This window comes from Sus scrofa, chromosome 11 (genome assembly GCF_000003025.6).
Source record: "Sus scrofa isolate TJ Tabasco breed Duroc chromosome 11, Sscrofa11.1, whole genome shotgun sequence".
In the NCBI taxonomy this organism is placed as follows: domain Eukaryota; kingdom Metazoa; phylum Chordata; class Mammalia; order Artiodactyla; family Suidae; genus Sus; species Sus scrofa.
Genome location: NC_010453.5, coordinates 12,296,521 through 12,313,152, shown reverse-complemented (window position 1 = coordinate 12,313,152; position 16,632 = coordinate 12,296,521). Strand labels below are relative to the sequence as shown.

General features: G+C 40.6%; 1 protein-coding gene across 1 annotated transcript in view; it reads left to right on the top strand.

Moving 5' to 3' along the window:
- Nucleotides 3,428–16,632, top strand: part of LOC100624094 (spermatogenesis- and oogenesis-specific basic helix-loop-helix-containing protein 2) — a 106,626-nt gene continuing 93,421 nt past the window's right edge. The window contains 4 exon segments of the mRNA XM_021065387.1: nucleotides 3,428–3,664; nucleotides 6,205–6,284; nucleotides 14,736–14,846; nucleotides 14,954–14,994. Coding sequence (XP_020921046.1) covers nucleotides 3,582–3,664; nucleotides 6,205–6,284; nucleotides 14,736–14,846; nucleotides 14,954–14,994 — 315 coding nt within the window. The 5' untranslated portion in view covers nucleotides 3,428–3,581.

Below are 16,632 nucleotides of genomic sequence, written 5' to 3'. Positions count from 1 at the left end.
TCTAAAAGATTACCTTAGAGCAGAGGTGAGCAAAACTGGGTTTGTCACAGGAATCTAGTTGTCCATTTCACTCATTCACCTTTGTTCCCTTGGTTGTGGGTTGCCTTTTCAGATCAACAGCTAGATAAAATTACAGTTATGGAAACGGAGACGTCCCCAGATCTGTAGTCAGTGAGCTGGAGACCCGGTAGAGTGGATGTGCTGTTTTAGCCCAAGAAGGCCTGAGATCCAGGAAAGCCAGTGGTATGTGTTCCAGTCTGAAAAGCCCAGAGGTCTGGGACCCAGCGTGCTTATGTTTCAGTCTGAGTTTGAGGGCCAGAAAAGACCAGTTTACCAACTAAAGCAGTCACGCAGAATGAGTTCCCTCTTACTCAGCCCTTTTGTTCTATTGAGGTTTTCAATTGATTGGGTGAGGTCTACCCATCTTAGTGGGAGAGACCTGCTTTACTCAGTCTACTGATTGAAATGTTAATCTCACCTACAAACACCTACAGACACACCAGAATATTTGGTCAATTATCTGGACACCCTGTTGCCCAGTTAAGCTGACAAATAAAATTAACCATCATAGCTTCTTTGCCCAGTTTTCATTTTTTAGAGGCCTTTTCACCTAGGTCTCTTGTGGCTCTTTGAGATGCAAACAGATCTAGTGCCTGAAAAACAGGTCTCCATATTTACTGCTACCAGAGTTCATCCTCACTTCACCTCTGCAGACTCACCCTCCATGCCGTAGTGGGCAGTTTTCTGGCAGCACCTCTGGGAACCTCCCTGCTATAGAAATAATGACGGCTAATGTTTACATAGTGCTTACTGTGAACCAGTAGTGTAAGTGCTGTTCATAGATGAACTCGTTTTAATCTCAACATTCTTAGGAGGTGTATATGCCATTAGTCCTTATTTCACAGAATAGGAGACTGAGGCCTAGAGATGTTAAGTAACTTTTCCAAGATAGAAGGGAACAGTATGAAAGCAGGGCTCACCCACATGCCTCCAAGAAGGGACCTACATAGTACAGTGACTGCTAGGCCGGTCTTAAACAGGTAGATGGGAAAAGACAAATGGTTTTTACAGATTTCTTCTGGTTCCAGCTGCTTATCAAATTTTTATTACAATTCTATTGGATTGATGGTTGGTAGAAAATTTCTTGTTACTAGCAGAATAGATCAACAATCCTAGATTTTGGTGATAGTGTGGACTTTTGTCTTTTTCATTGTCTTCACATCTAAGCTAAGCAAAGGTAGGCTTATCAGGTAAGTCTACAAAATAATGCTATGCTTAAATGGAAATTAGTTCTGTGGTCTATTCTTGCCAAAATCAAGACTAGGTGTTTTTAAACAGACTTCCTAATGGATTTCGTCATTTTGTGTTTTAGTAACAGAAATGCTTAAAAGAAAACATTTTATTGATTTCTGAATAGCTTTTTTTCTTCAAAAATTTTTTTTCTATTCACAATATAAAGATCCAAATGGGATTTCCTGTTGTGGCACATCGGAAACGAATCCAACTAGTATCCATGAGTATGCGGATTCGATCCCGGGCCTCACTCAGTGGGTCAGGGGTCCACTGTTGCCATGAGCTGTGGTGTAAGTCGCAGATGTGGCTTGGGTCCCTTGCTGCTATGGCTGTGGCATAGGCCAGCAGCTGTAGCTCCAATTTGATCCCTAGCCTGGGAACTTGCATATACCGCAGGTGTGGGCCTAAAAAGGAAAAAAAAAAAAAAATATATATATATATATATATATATATATATGTATGTATATCCAGGAAGATGAATTTTTAAAAAATTAACACAGATCAGAAGAAAAATAGAAATCCCAAATAATGTCTTTAAATGTATGCTATGTGAAAAAAAAAAGCCATATGTAAAGAAACAGTTTGATCAACCAGGAGACTACTCATTGAGGAAGAAGTGGCTAGTGGGGGAAAGTGTTCTCTCTCCAATCCCCACCCCCTCCTAATCTATTCTGTTGGAATTCAGAAGACAAATTCGTTAGCTAAGAGCAAACTGCCCGAGTGCTAATTGAAGACTTCCTTAGCTCCAGCATTTATCTTGCGAACCATTTTATAGTTTATTTGATACAAACTGTTCAGTATAGCAACCATAGGTTAGTTTTGTCAATTTTAATAATATAATAGCCAGTTATTTCACCAGCAAAAGCAAGCTTATTAGGAATAGCCAGAGGAACTGCAATTTGAGATAGGTGAACTATGGCGGATCACGAAACAATCCAGAGGACAGGGACTGGAAACTTGTTTTATAGAGAAAAGGAGGAGGTTAAGAAGGGTCGCAATAATCAGGGAGTCCAGCGGAGGAAGCTGGGAGTCTTATAAAGTATGAAAGCTTCTCATTGACTAGGCTGACGACTCAGTTTTCTTCCTGCAGGATACTAAAGGAGAGGCACCTTCCTGTCCTAGACAGACGTTTCTCGCTGTTAAGAGCAACTGAGGACTTATGGCAGGGTGTGTGAGCTCCTCCTACAGGCCTGCCCTGACTCCAGTTTTAGATGCGGTTTCTTCAATTCCAGTTTCTAACATTTTCCCCATAAATTATCAGTTTTCCAGGAATCTCCAGTAAGCAGCAATAACACATACTCAAATGTGCTTTTTATGCTCCCGCCCCCAATCTTTGTTTCCTTTTATAGGTACATGACCAATAGCATTTACTGACCACTCTGGGTCACTTTTCTCAGCAGTAAAAAGGCAGTAAACAGAACAAAGGAACTCCACCAGACTCCTTGAGCTGATTTCTGTTAGAAAACATGGTCCCATTGCTCACACTTCTCAAGTTTGTTCAACGGATGGAACATGTACCAGAGAAGTCAGAGGTAAAGTGAGCTGCATCTTTGGACCGGAGCCACGGATGGAACTAAAGCACAGGTAAGCCAAGAGTAGACTGCAAAGTTTGCAATTACAAATACAATCATGAAATTTCAAGTTGCAGTTGGGGCAGCTTTCAGCTAGGTCCGCAGACAGCTGCCAGATTTGCCAGAATTCAAAGACAATCTGAACTGAAGGCTCAAACAATCAGAATTCTAGTACCTTCTTTAGAGTCCTCCTCCCCAGACTCTCCGAGCCAAAGCCTGGGGGCTTGGTTAACTTAAGCAAAGAAAGGCACAGCTGTTCTGGGATCCAGCCCTTCCCTAACGAGGGCATGAACAACGTGAACGGCGGACATGTGTCGGGGTTTAAGCAAAGCAGCCAAGGCCAACAGCCCTCGACACCTTATCCTCAGGCACGCAGGCCACGCACACTCCCCCTGCCATCTTGGGCAAGGCTTGCCCCCTCCGCGGGTTTGGGAGAAGGATGGACGCCGCGGCCCACAGGACTTGCGAAGGAGTTTGGAGGTGTCCCGAGCACAAGCAGCCCTCCTCGCGTTTAAGCCGCTCTGGGCAGCCCAGCCTGTGTCCCGCCCCCACCGCCGTCCTGTGACGTCATCCGGAGGCGCCGGGATGCGACCGTGAGGCAGGTCGCCCTGACAACGGCCTGACCAAGTTTGGCCTCTCCCAGCTTCTGGGTGTTCCCTGAGGTTTAGCGTTGGGAGCCGGTCGAGGGAAGGTGTGGGTGGCTTCTGATCTAACACTATGGAGGAGGGACGAAGCGACACCTTCGACGGTGTGAGCACCGACCGCCTTAAATTGGAGTTACTAGAAGAAATCCACCTGAAGTGAGTTGGGGGGGCGCACTCCCGTCGGGTGTAGGGTTCACGTCCGCGCCTGCGCCTGTTGGTGCCCCGTGGTTCACGGCCAAAGCCACTGAGGCTGATGTGACACCTGCAGTGTGATTAATACCTAGGCAAAAGTAGTGACATCAAGAAGCAGTCAGTGTTTTATAGCAAAGATTCCTTTACCTCTTGCATTTGCTATTAGAATAGGTTTTGAGCTAGGATGTCCTGCCTTCAGGATCAAGCCAAATGGAGTGCCCTGTGTGCATATACTACATGATGCTGAAATATCAGTTTGCTGTTAATGGTCCACTAATTTCAGGGTTTCTGTTTCAGATTCAAAAGGTTGAAATATCATGCTTCTCTTTCATCCCTTTAGAAGAGCTTAAGAATTTGGTGACATTTTGTAAAAATGAAGCCCCTACTATATATAGTTCTTAAAATACTCAGTATTAATACTTTTTACTGGAGGATCTCCGTTGCCCTGAACTGTGGTGTAGGTCGCAGACGCGGCTCAGATCCCGCGTTGCTGTGGCGGTAGCGTAGGCTGGCAGCTGCAGCTCCAGTTAGATCCTTAGCCTGGGAACCTCCATGTGCCACCGGTGCGGCCCTAAAAAAGACAAAAAACAAAGTAACAAACAAACAAACAAAAAAAACTTACTACTAAGTCTTTGAAACTTTTAAATATTTTTAAAAAGAAGCCCACAACCACACCATCAGGCTCCAGGAGAGCTAGATTCTTCTGTCCCTATGACTTCTTGCTTTTTTTCTCTATTATAGCCCCACCACGCTCTTTTAACTGTTCAGTTATTTCTTGATCTGGTACTCAACTGTAAGCACTCTGAGGCCAGGTTCTGTATTCCCTGAAGCAACAGAGTATAGGAACCAATACTTTAGAGAAATCCTGTATAAATTCAAATCCTAGCTCTTATTACACAGCAACTACATGGTCTTGGGCAAGTTAATGAACCTCTTAAGTCTAAGTTTGGTGTAGAAACCATTATCTCACACATAGGGTTGTTGCCAGGACTAAGTGAAATGTATGTTAAGTACTTAGCATTGGCTTGCAATCAACATTCAGGGGAAGTTAGCTCCTACTATTGCTGATGATCTGTTTGTGTACCGTAGTATCTTCAGCCTTAGTTTAATACTTTTAACATAATAGACATTCAAAAATATGTATTGAATATATGACTCTGACATCATATTTTGATAACAAATATGCTATTTACTGATGTCCTAAATAGATAATCTCTGGAATGCTATTTGTGTGTGTGTGCGTTTTAAGTGTTTCTTTTTTCCTCTTTGTTTCAGGTTATCAGTTGTTACCCATTGCCCTATTTCTTTCCTGTTTTCTTTCTTTCTTTCTCTTTCTTTCCTTCCTTCCTTCCTTCCTTCCTTCCTTCTTTCTTTCCTTCTTCCTTTCTTTCTTTCTTTCTTTCTTCCTTCCTTCCTTCCTTTCTTTCTTTCTTCCTTTCTTTCTTCCTTTCTTCCTTTCTTTCTTTCTTCCTTTCTTTCTTTCTTTCTTCCTTTCTTCCTTTCTTTCTTTCTTTCTTTCTTTCTTTCTTTCTTTCTTCCTTTCTTTCTTCCTTCCTTCCTTTCTTTCTTTCTTTCTTTCTTTCTTTCTTTCTTCCTTTCTTCCTTTCTTCCTTTCTTTCTTTCTTTCTTCCTTTCTTTCTTCCTTCTTCCTTTCTTTCTTTCTTTCTTTCTTCCTTTCTTTCTTCCTTTCTTCCTTTCTTCCTTTCTTTCTTTCTTCCTTTCTTTCTTTCTTTCTTTCTTTCTTTCTTCCTTCCTTTCTTTCTTTCTTTTTCTTTCTTTCTTTCTTTCTTTCTTTCTTTCTTCCTTTCTTCCTTTCTTCCTTTCTTCCTTCCTTCCTTCCTTCCTTCCTTCCTTCCTTTCTTTCTTTCTTTCTTTCTTTCTTTCTTTCTTTCTTTCTTTCTTTCTTTCTTTCTTTCTTTCTTTCTTTCTTTCTTTCCATGTGTGTGTATGTGTGTCTTTTTAGGGCTGCACCCTCAGCCTATAGAAAGTCCCAGGCTAGGGGTTGAATCAGAGCCATAGCCTCCGGCCTACGCCACCACCATAGCAACACCTGGATCCAAGTTGCATCTGTGATCTACACTGCAACTTGCAGCAATGCCAGATCCTTAACCCGCTGAGCAAGGCCAGGGATCCAGCCCACATTTTCATGGATACTAGTTGATTCTTAACCCGCTGAGCCACAATGGGAGCTCCGCTATTCCTTGTATAATAATTTGCAGCTCATTTGCTGGGCCTTGAGAAACTAGATAATCAACTTCTTGGGGTAAAAGTTAAGAGTAAAGGGTTTTTAGTGGTTAGTTGTGGGAGGCTTTGAGCTTTAGTTCATATTAATGTCCTTCTGGACCCGAGTTATCAAAAGCCTGCACTTGCCTGGCTCCTGATTCTCAACCAGGACTTCAGTAGGTTTCATTATAAGTTTTTCTTGAAATAATGGTGGGCTACTATGTATTATTCTTTTCATGTTATTTTTAATTGAATAATTAACAAAATGTGTTTAATAATAGGGATATTGTCCAACTCTCAGTGCTTGAAATAGAACACAAGGTAGCAGAACTGGAAGCCAAACTCAGTACTGATGATGAAGGTATATAACTAAATATTTTTATTTGTAACTCTTGTGTAGTTATTGTTCATTTTATCAAGATACCTATAGTATGTTAAATTGCATATTTGGAATAATAGTGCCAATGTTTCAGTATTGCTCTTTGGCAGCGTTAATAATAATTTAATATAGAGGCTTTAAAAACTGGTATTTCGGAGTGCCCAACCTGTTACTTCATAATTATTCATCTACTTATAAATTCAAAATGTTCACTCTTCAATTAGTAAAACCTTTGTTACATGAGACCAACACATTATTTCCTAAGTAGATAATAAAATACCACAAGATTTCTGTTAACTGAGGTTAATACTCTTCATGCTAAATGCTAGTTTTAGGGTATAATGTTAAAGTTTTTATCTAGGTTTTGGCTGTTTGTGTTAGAAGACTGGGGGATGGGAAGGTGAGTGTTTCACACACACACATACACACATATCACACTCACCTAGATACAGGTGCATACCCGTGTATCCATAAAAGTTATAATGTATCCCGGACATTAATTCATTATACAAGTGTTGACTGAGATCCTGTCATACATTAACACTTTGGATGAAAGACCTTTCTTTTCTCTTTTTTAAAGAGGTTCACTAATTATTGGGAAGAAGTGTCAAACTAAAATATGAATGTGAGAGGTGATGTAAGTTTTGTATTAGGAGAAATGGAAACTCAGGCAAGGGAAACATAACAGAACTCGGATGAGGGCAAAGGAGGCAGTGCTTGAACTGAATGCTACAGAAGAGTAGGAATTTATTAGGGCTGTCGGGTGATCTTTGGTTCTTAAAAAAAACTCATACTTCTCTCTGCTTCTGTTGGGGAAGCCACGAACAGATGGATTAGTAGCCGTCTGACAGATAAAACGCTACTGTTCATAATACCAAGTGCTCTGTTAAAGCTTCTTTGGAGAACACTGCATTGCCTCAGGCCTGAAGTAGCTTCCTACATCTTCATGTCTATGACTTTGATAAAACTGATTCTCTGGGGCAGACTGAGCACACTTACTAAGTAGTTGCACTAGCAAGGCTGGCTGGAATTTCCTCATCAATCTAACTCTAGACAAAACAGTCATGCTCACAGGTACAATCGCAATGCAATAACTATGTCCCTCGTAAAGCGTGAGCCCAGCAAGTTGTATTATCCACAGCCTTTCTCACAGAGAGGAGCTGGTATGTGGGTATAAAGAGAACAGGTGAAATGGTAGGCGAGAAAGTTCTTTCCTCAGTGGGTCAAGCTAAAGCCTAAGGCGAAGGACAGAAACGTTTATCCCTTTTTCAACATCAACTAAGGCCAGGGACTGTGTCAGGTGTGGTGTTTATTATTATCCTGTTTATGGAAAAATGAAATTTAGGAATTTAAATAAGTTGCTAAGGTCACATAGCCAGGGAGTGACAGAGCCATGATTTCATCCTAGGTCATCTACCACTACCGCCATCACCATGGCAACTGTTGTCACCCCCATCAGCTCTCAGTAGTTCTGGCTATCTACTGATGTGTAACCAACCACTCTATTATTTAAGGGCGTAAATAACAAATTATCTCTCACAAGTCTGTAATTGACTGGGTTCATCAGGGAGCTTCTTAATTGGGGTCTTAGGTGATTGCAGTGAGATACAGTCTGGTGCTCAGTCATCTGGAGGTTCGGCTGAGCTGGACATTCTCAGATCGCTCACCCACATGGTGGGCAACTCATACTGAGTGTTGGCTGGGAGCTCAGCTGGGGCTGCCCATCAGAAATGCCTTCACCTGGCTCTTGTAGCTTTTGTGTCTCACAGCATGGTACCCAAGAGCAAGCATTCCAAAAGGCACAGTGACAGAAATTGCCAGGCCAGTTAAGGGTGACTTCCAGAACTGGCAGTGCCATTTACCTATATTCTATTGGTCAAAACTTACATGTTCAAGGGGATGGAGAAGTCAAATCTGCTTTTCAAGGTCACAGTACAGAACATGTGGGAGCATTAAACATAATGCCTTTTGAGGAGGACTCTTAAGTAACTGATAAAACGGAGCCTAGATTGTAATGAGAATGTGACAGAAGATGAGGTTAATAAGTTTTATGAAGAAGACAAATGAAGACTAGTCTTTAACATGCTGCTAATGAATTTGTATTTATCCTGAAGGCAATGGGGTTTTATTGAAGATTTTTAAAAATAAATTCACTACTGTTTAGTATTATAAAAAAGATGCACAAGTGACAACTATGGATACACCTCTTTTGGTAATTCTTTCACACTTTCCATTCTCTCCTCCCCATTCTCACTCTCAGCTCATGAGCTTACCTTCCTCTTTCAAAGAGAAGTGGGGAGCAATCTGAAGAGGATTTCCACATGTTTCTATCCAGTCAGCCCCCAGTTGCCTGCATGTTTGCACATCCTCTTCCCTCTCTCCTGTTTCTCTGCACGCTCTGTCCTTACTCTCACCCAAGGCTAATCCTTCGCCTTGTGCAGTAGATCCCACCTGCTCTCACCTCCTCAGCAACATCACTCCAGTGATTCACTGTCCTCTCTCTTTCCTGCACCAGCTGTGTTCCTGGTTCTACTGGATCATCCCCAATGGCATTCAAACACGCCAGATTTATTTTATCTAAAAAACGAATGGCAAACCTCCTTTGGTCTCACATTTCCCCTTCTGCTGCTATCCTCTTGCAACTTTCACTCCTCTGTGTTCAGCAAAACTCTTCAAAAGAGCAATTTTCTACTTCCACTCTATCTTTATTCCTGTTTAATAAGAACAGGACCTGATTTGTTACTGGATTAATTTTTAGGCAAAACAGCAACACAACCAATTTCAGAGGGCTTCACATTCCTGTAGTGGCCTTTTGAAGTCTTTTAGGATTCATAGGAAACCATAAACAGACAGAGTGGTTTATGTTTTAAGTGAATCTGAATTTCGCTCTCTTAAAGCTCAGTGACAAGACAAAGAACAGGAAAGAAAATATCCAAGTGGCTTTCTGAGTAAGAAGAGTCAGTGTTGGTATAGAGCTTGAAGTACATTTTTAAAAATTCAAACCTCACAGCTACTCTTTGAAAAAAAGTATTACTTCTTACAGATGAAAAACTGAGATTCGGGGATTCTAAATGTCTTTCTGAAGGCTTCAGAGGTGGGGAGGGTTCTGCAGTTTGTATTCAGGCATTTTGGCATCAGATCCCACACTGTTAGCCTCTCCTTCTTTCCACTTTAGTGTCCTAAGTTTGCTGCTCAAGCTTTTTCATCTAAAGAAGAGAACCTTGGTTTTCTGAGGCTCTGGAGTGTTGCTCATCTACACCTAGAAATGGGCCGCATTTGCCCAGCACAAGCACGGACTTGGACTCACTTTAATCAGAAGTTTTACCGAGTTTCCATCGTGGCTTAGTGGTAGTGAACCTGACTAGGATTCATGAGGATGCAGGTTCAATCTCTGGCCTTGCTCAGTGGGTCAAGGATCTGGTGTTGCCATGAACTGTGCTGTAGGTTGCAGACGCAGATGTGGCTCAGATCCCGCGTGGCTGTGGTGTAGGCTGGCATGTACAGCTCTGATTTGACCCCATAGCTCTGGGAACTTCGATATGCCTCAGATGTGGCCTTAAAAAAAAAAAAAAATTACGTACAATCAACTGAAACTTCTCTTGTCAGGGTCACTAGTGATGACTATGAATTTCCAAAATCCGGTGTCACGTCTCAGTCTTCATCTTGACTTATCAGCAGCATCACTGCAGTTGGTCACCCTCATCCTTGAAACTGTTTGCTTGGCTTCTGGGACACTGCACTCTCTTGGTATTCTTCGTACCTACTGGCCACTCCTCATTTCTCTTCATCTTCAGGAGTTCTAAAAACTTGGAGTGCCCCAGGGCTCAGCCCTCCGACTCTTCTGTGATGCATGCACCCACTGCTTATGGGGGTCTCCTCTGGTCACAAGGTATGAAGCACCATTGCATACTGACCTTACCCAGACTTCCATCTCCGTCCCGCCCTCTCCTTTGAGCTCCTTTTGAGTCTTCATTTGTAGGCTGGTTTCTAGTTCAAAACTCTTTGGCTGTTAAGTAATTTATTAATAGATCAAATAGTTTTTAAAAACTCATCTTAGTAAATGCTGAAAAATGTTTCGATAAAATTCAATTTGTTTGCCTATTTAAAAAAAAGTTCTAATTATCTCAAACTTGTGTAATACTTAATGATGAAACATTGGAAGCATTCCCATTCCTGGAAAAAAGCAAAGATGCCTCCTGCCACCATTAAAATTTAATATTGTTTTGAACATTCCAATTAAGCAATATAACATGAAATATAACTAAGAGCTATAGCAGTTAGATAGGAAGAAATAAAATTATATTTTGCAACTTTTATAATTTGATATCCAGAACTTTCCAGGGGATCAATTGTAAAATGAGTTTATTAGCGAAAAATTAGAAAATGATTGGATACAGTACTGGAAGAAATTTCTATTTAAAAAAATTTCAGCAGTAATCAATTAGAAAGTAGTGTTTTTAACGATTGCACCAACAGTTCTATCCTAAGTCTTAAAATATCTGAATATCCTTGATAAGAAATATTGACACATATGAAGATATAGCAGAAGACTATAAGGGAGTAATAACCGTAAAGCCAGACTTCTCGCCTTGTTCAACATAGGGGATTTCGTTTTGGAGAAAAACCCTCAAAGAAAGTGAAATTGGGAAATTTATTAATAGGCTTTATAAGCGGGACATAGACTTTTCCTATATAGGAGAACTGGATGTTATACATGTGCTCATCCTCATGTAATTAATTTACTGATATGTAATATTTATTAAAACACAGAGCTTTCTTTCCCTTGACTTCAGTAACTGACTCTAAAGTTAACTGGATGAATAAACAGGGATTACTGATAAGAAACCGTGGAGGTCAGGGGATTCCTCCAAGATGTAAGAAAACTATCATTAAAACATGAAACAAATCAGCGGAACAGAAGATAGTGCATTCGTTTGCTAGAGCTTTCAAACAAGGCACCAAAGGCAGCCTGGGTTAAACCACAGAAATTTATTCTCTCACAGTTCTGGAGACTAGAAGTCCCAGATCATGATGTTGGCGAGGGCGGTTCTTCTTGGCTTGTAGATGGCCCTTTTCTTCTGTGTCTCCACGTGGTCTTCCCTCTGGACCTGCTTGTTCCCTAATCTCTTCTTGTAAGGAGCTCAGTCATGTTGGATTAGGGCCAATTATGGGACCTCATTCAACCTTAATGACTTCTTTAAATGTCCTGTCTCTGAAGACAGTCACATATGAGTACGGAGAGGGGCGTTTTAGGACTTCAACATATGAATGTGGGGAGAGGCAGGAGGGGACATAGTTTAGCCCACAACAGAACAGAAACAAATTCTAGTTTGTGAAATCATTATAATACCGTGAAATTCAGGTCCAGCTTATGAAGTTAATTAATCTTTTTTTGTCAGGTAGTCTTTCAGCTATCTGTGAAAAAAGGAAGAAACCATTTTATTTATGAAACTTGTAGGAAACAGGTTATTATAAAAACTGCACCATACAAAATAGGAAAGTACCAAATGATCATTGCTTTAGTATGCTTGGGCTGGGCTCGTTAATATTCTCTTATTTTGGAGTTCCCATCGTGGCTCAGCATGTTAATGAATCTGACTAGTATCCATGAGGACGAGGGTTCTTCGTTCCCTGGCCTCAGTGAGTTAAGGATCCAGCATTTCTGTGAGCTGTGGTATAGGTTGCAGGTGGCTCAGATCCCACACTGTGGCTGTGATGTAGGTTGGCAGCTGCAGCTCAGATTTGACCACTAGCCTGGGAATCTCCATATGCCACAGATGTGGCCATGAAAAAAAAAAAATATATATATATATAGTCATTTTACAACGTCTTTTCAGGTTAATGTAATCCCATCACTGAGGATCGTTATAAATACAGTGAACCATGCAAACAGTGCAAACATGAAAGTCCATGTAGGGTCAAGAGTCAGTCAATTCAACTGTTCTTTTTAACACCTTTAAATTATTATTTGGTATAGTTTTAGTTGGGATTTGTTTTGATTTTGTGAACATGCTATCCACCTCTTTTTGGAAAAAAAAATCCATATCTGAAAGATAGGCGTGCATCTAAATAATATTGTCTTGCTTCCTCTTTGAAGGTCAACTCACAAAATTGACAATGAATCAAATTTCTAGAATTTTGCTTTTTCTTTCTTTCTTTCTTTCTTTTTTTTTTTTTCTGTCTTTTTAGGGCCACACCCATAGCACATGGAGGTTCCCAGGCTAGGAGGGTTGAATTAGAGCTGCAGCCACCGGCCTACACCACAGCCACAGCAACGCAGGATTCTAGGATGCTAACCGTGTCTGCAAACTACACCACAACTCACAGCAACGCTGGATCCTTAACCCACTGAGCAAGGCCAGGGATTGAACCTGCATCCTCGTGGATGCTGCTGGTCAGATTCATTTCCACTGAGCCATAACGGGATCTCCAAATTTTTCGATTTTTGGTTTGCTTTGCATTATAGTGGTTCTAGCCAAGGTCCCACTTTGAGACTGCAAAGCAGTTTGGTTTTTTTTCCTTTTGAAAGTCAGTGCTTGGTTTTTTGGTTTGTGTCTAGAGGTGTTGCACAAGCAGTGGTTTCATGGAGTTACTGCTCAGGGTAATTTTTTCCCCCGAGAGACACAAATGTGTCTGCTAAATTTTTATCCTCGTAATAATAAAGGTTTGTTATAAGTACGTCTTAGTCCTTTATAGGTCGACGGTTGTGATCATCTTCTTTGGTGTCACCTTTCTGTGGCCCTCTAATGACAGCACCACATCTGTCACTTTGGCTGGTTTCAGATGGCTCTGACCATCCCTCAGCATCAAGATTATTCCAGAAGCTTGCTATTTTCAACTGCCAGTCTTATTCCTAGTTGAAAGCATAATATAAACATTATTACATTTAAAGACAGATAAAACTTTTTTTTTTAATTTTTGCCAAAATTGCAAACTTGAGTATTTTCAGTACTTTTGGTTTATCACAGAACAAAGTGTGGTAGGGACAGTAAAACTCAGTGTGGTCCTTTTCTAGAAAAAGAAAACAGTTGATAAGTAGGAAGTTGACCAGATTTGGGGGAACCAATACTATTACATGGAAACAAAAATTTTATTAATCTCCAGTTTTGTGAGCCTCCATCTACTTGTTAAGCATTTGGACTAATGACTTTGGACTTGAGTTTGGGAAGGCATTCCTCTCCCTCTCTTTGGGAGACTATGTTTGCTTAGAGATGAGAGGGAGGGCAGGGTTGAGGTGGTTGGAATGGTGTGAGCTAATAAGTCTTTCTGCTTAGACTCCTCCATCAGCTGTTACATAGCAGATATTGTCCCATATTTGTAAAGAGCATTTAAAGTTTAGAAATACGCCACCTTTTTTCTCTCTACAAAGTGTGACTTTGAAGACTCTAAATAAATACATAAATACAAAATAAAAAATGTAGCTTTGGGCCTTAAAAGGAGGTCTTAATTCTAAGCTGTGTCCTTCCCCCTTTCCCAGAGCAATTAGACAGATATGTTGACCCCATAGCCAAGGGACTTGGTGAAAGAAAACTGCTTATGGGTAAGAGAAGATGCTTGACTAGGTGGCCAAATGTAAACAGTGTCACCATAGCACAGCAGTTAAGGGGAACGCTTTTGGAGCTCCTGGTGCAACAGGATCAGTGGCCTCTTGGGAGCACTGGGACATTGGTTCGATCCCAGCCCTGGCACAGTGGGTTAGAATCCAACATTGCTGCAGCTGCAGCTTAGTTCATGGCTGTGGCTTGGATCGGATCCCTGGCCCAGGAGTTCCATATGCCACGGGACAGCCAAAAAAAAAAGGGACACACTTACAAGTCTGGAACAAACTAGCTTGAAATCCCAGTTCCCCATTTATTACCTTTGTCATGTTAATAATGTTATTTGACATCTCTGAGCCTTGGTTTCCTCATCTGTAAAATGGGTAACTAAGTTTTTGTAAATAAGGATTAAATTAGTTAGTATATTAAGGCGTTGTGTCCTTTTAACATAGCAGACACATAATTGGTAGTTGTTAAATGGACTTTGGAATTCTTTTGCAAAGGGAAAAAAATGGATGTGACATTGGATGGGAGGCTAATACTGCTTAGGCTGTAGTATATGGATAATTCAAGTTCTGAGGAAAGAAATGTATTCCTGAAATTTCCTCTAATGAAATTGCTGATAAGGATACACAAGAGAAGAAGGTGGGGAGGGAGAAGACCAGGCATCACAGTAGTGACACTGAGGTTGCACTGGGTGGAAATCTGTGAGTCTGGTGTCTGCAGAGACCCTAACAGAGGCATTAGGTCAGTGACTTTCTCACTAACACTCTGGTTCTTGTGTTAGTGATGAAGTCCAGCATAGTAACAGAGCAGGGCTGAGCTGATTCGTGTTGTTTTCATGAATAATTGAAAGGTGGTCAGGTGATCTTGATCCCCGCCCCCCTTCACTCAGGTGGTGAATGGAAAACCCGTTACGAGACACAGCTTGAACTGAATGATCAACTAGAAAAGCAAATTGTTTCCCTCAAAGAGAAATTGGAGAAAATCTGTGGAACTCCTTCAGGTACAGAAGCAACTGTATATATGTTTATAATTTGAGTTAAAACTGATAAAACCAAAAAAAAAAAAAACCTGATAAAACCTTAATTGCTTATATTTGCTTTATTATAGACAGATTGTCTTCTATTCAAGTCTATGAACAGATGCCAGTGGTGAGTAAAAGATGGTTAAACAAAAGGAATAATTGAAGGAAATTATATATATATATATATATTTCCCCACTGATTCTAAACAGAAGTTTGAAGACTGTGGCAAGGTCCAAATAAAATACTTTGTTCAGGGGAGCTGTTCCTAGGATGTAAGGAATCCCATCAACGAGGCCTTCAGCCAGGTGTCTTCTTTATAAAGCCGGGCAGGGATTCTGTCTATACCAACAACACACAGGTAAAAGGATCTCAGTGGTCCAGCTTGGAGGAGACCTGAGCGTGTCCTTGCACCCTTAAGGAGCCTCTTTAACCCAGAAATACCTCTCTCAGACCCATCTCTAAAACAGTTCCTTTCTAGTTCCTCTGGTATATACACACACGCAGGCACAGATAGACACACGTTCACCTGCATTCATGCACACACATAATATGTGTAAAAATCTTAGCAGCAGAGAACCTGTAAAACTGCCTGGGCTGCTTTACCTGCTAGTCAGTTTTAATCTAATAGATACATTTATGTTTTATACTTTACAAAGCACTTTGATTTTTTTTTCATCCATTCAAATATTTGTCCTTTAAAATGTAGAAGAGGCCCAAATTATGACTTATGCTGAACTCTTACTGGATTTTTATTTCAAAAATACCCAGAAAAACATGGAAATCTTGTAAAAAAAATTTAGAGTATTATGTATAGAAATAAAAACTCAATACTCAGCTGAATTGGCGGGACTTAACATTATACTACTGCTAATAATAACTTGTCCTTCATTAAACATATATATCAATACAAATTAATTTCATGTATGTTATTTCAATCCTGAAACAATCCCATGACATAAAACTTAAAATTTAATATTATTCCTTTCAATACATGTAATTCTAAGCTGAAAGAGATGGAGTTGGTTTATCAATTTCACACGGTGTGGAAATGTGGAGTCAGATTCTCTCCCTCTTAAACCTGTGCCCTTTAACTCTGCCTCACCAACAGCCCTTTGGTACCGCTGATCAGAAATGATGTTTTCTTAGTAGCTGCAAGTAGAGCACTGAGCTGCCTGTGGTGCTCACAGAAGACCTGAGCATTTACAGAGTGTGCTCTTTGAATCACGGCAAACCTTTAGTGAAAGATACCAAAAAATCTTGTATTTTTGTTAATGAACTGAGGAGAAATAAACTGTTTTGCATACCTCTCTGTTATTTGTAACCCAGAAATGTGTATGTCTTGGAAAGTCAGGAAAATAACATGTGTTTGTTTTTAATTGCAAAAGTAGTAGTTTTTTTCTTCTGCCATGGAGTCATGTCACCATCTTGTGGTGTTTAGAAATTACTGCAAGCTAAGGGTTGTTTGAAGCTAGGTGTTTCTTAACTGTAGGTAGAATTTTACTACTACCTACAGAATATATAATACTCTGGCTTCCTGCTTCTTGATAACCCATCCCTGATCCCAGCTCAAAACTTGGGCCATCTAGTCTCATGAAGACCAGCAACAAGTGCTTCTGTGACATAAGAAAAGACTTTATGGCGCCTCTAAGATGCATTTAATCAGCTTTCTCCCTGCTGCCTCAGACTCTGTAATATGTTCATGTTAACAAAAAAAAAATACACTTATTCCCCTTGAACAAAATGTGATTCTCTAAGAGGTTTAGA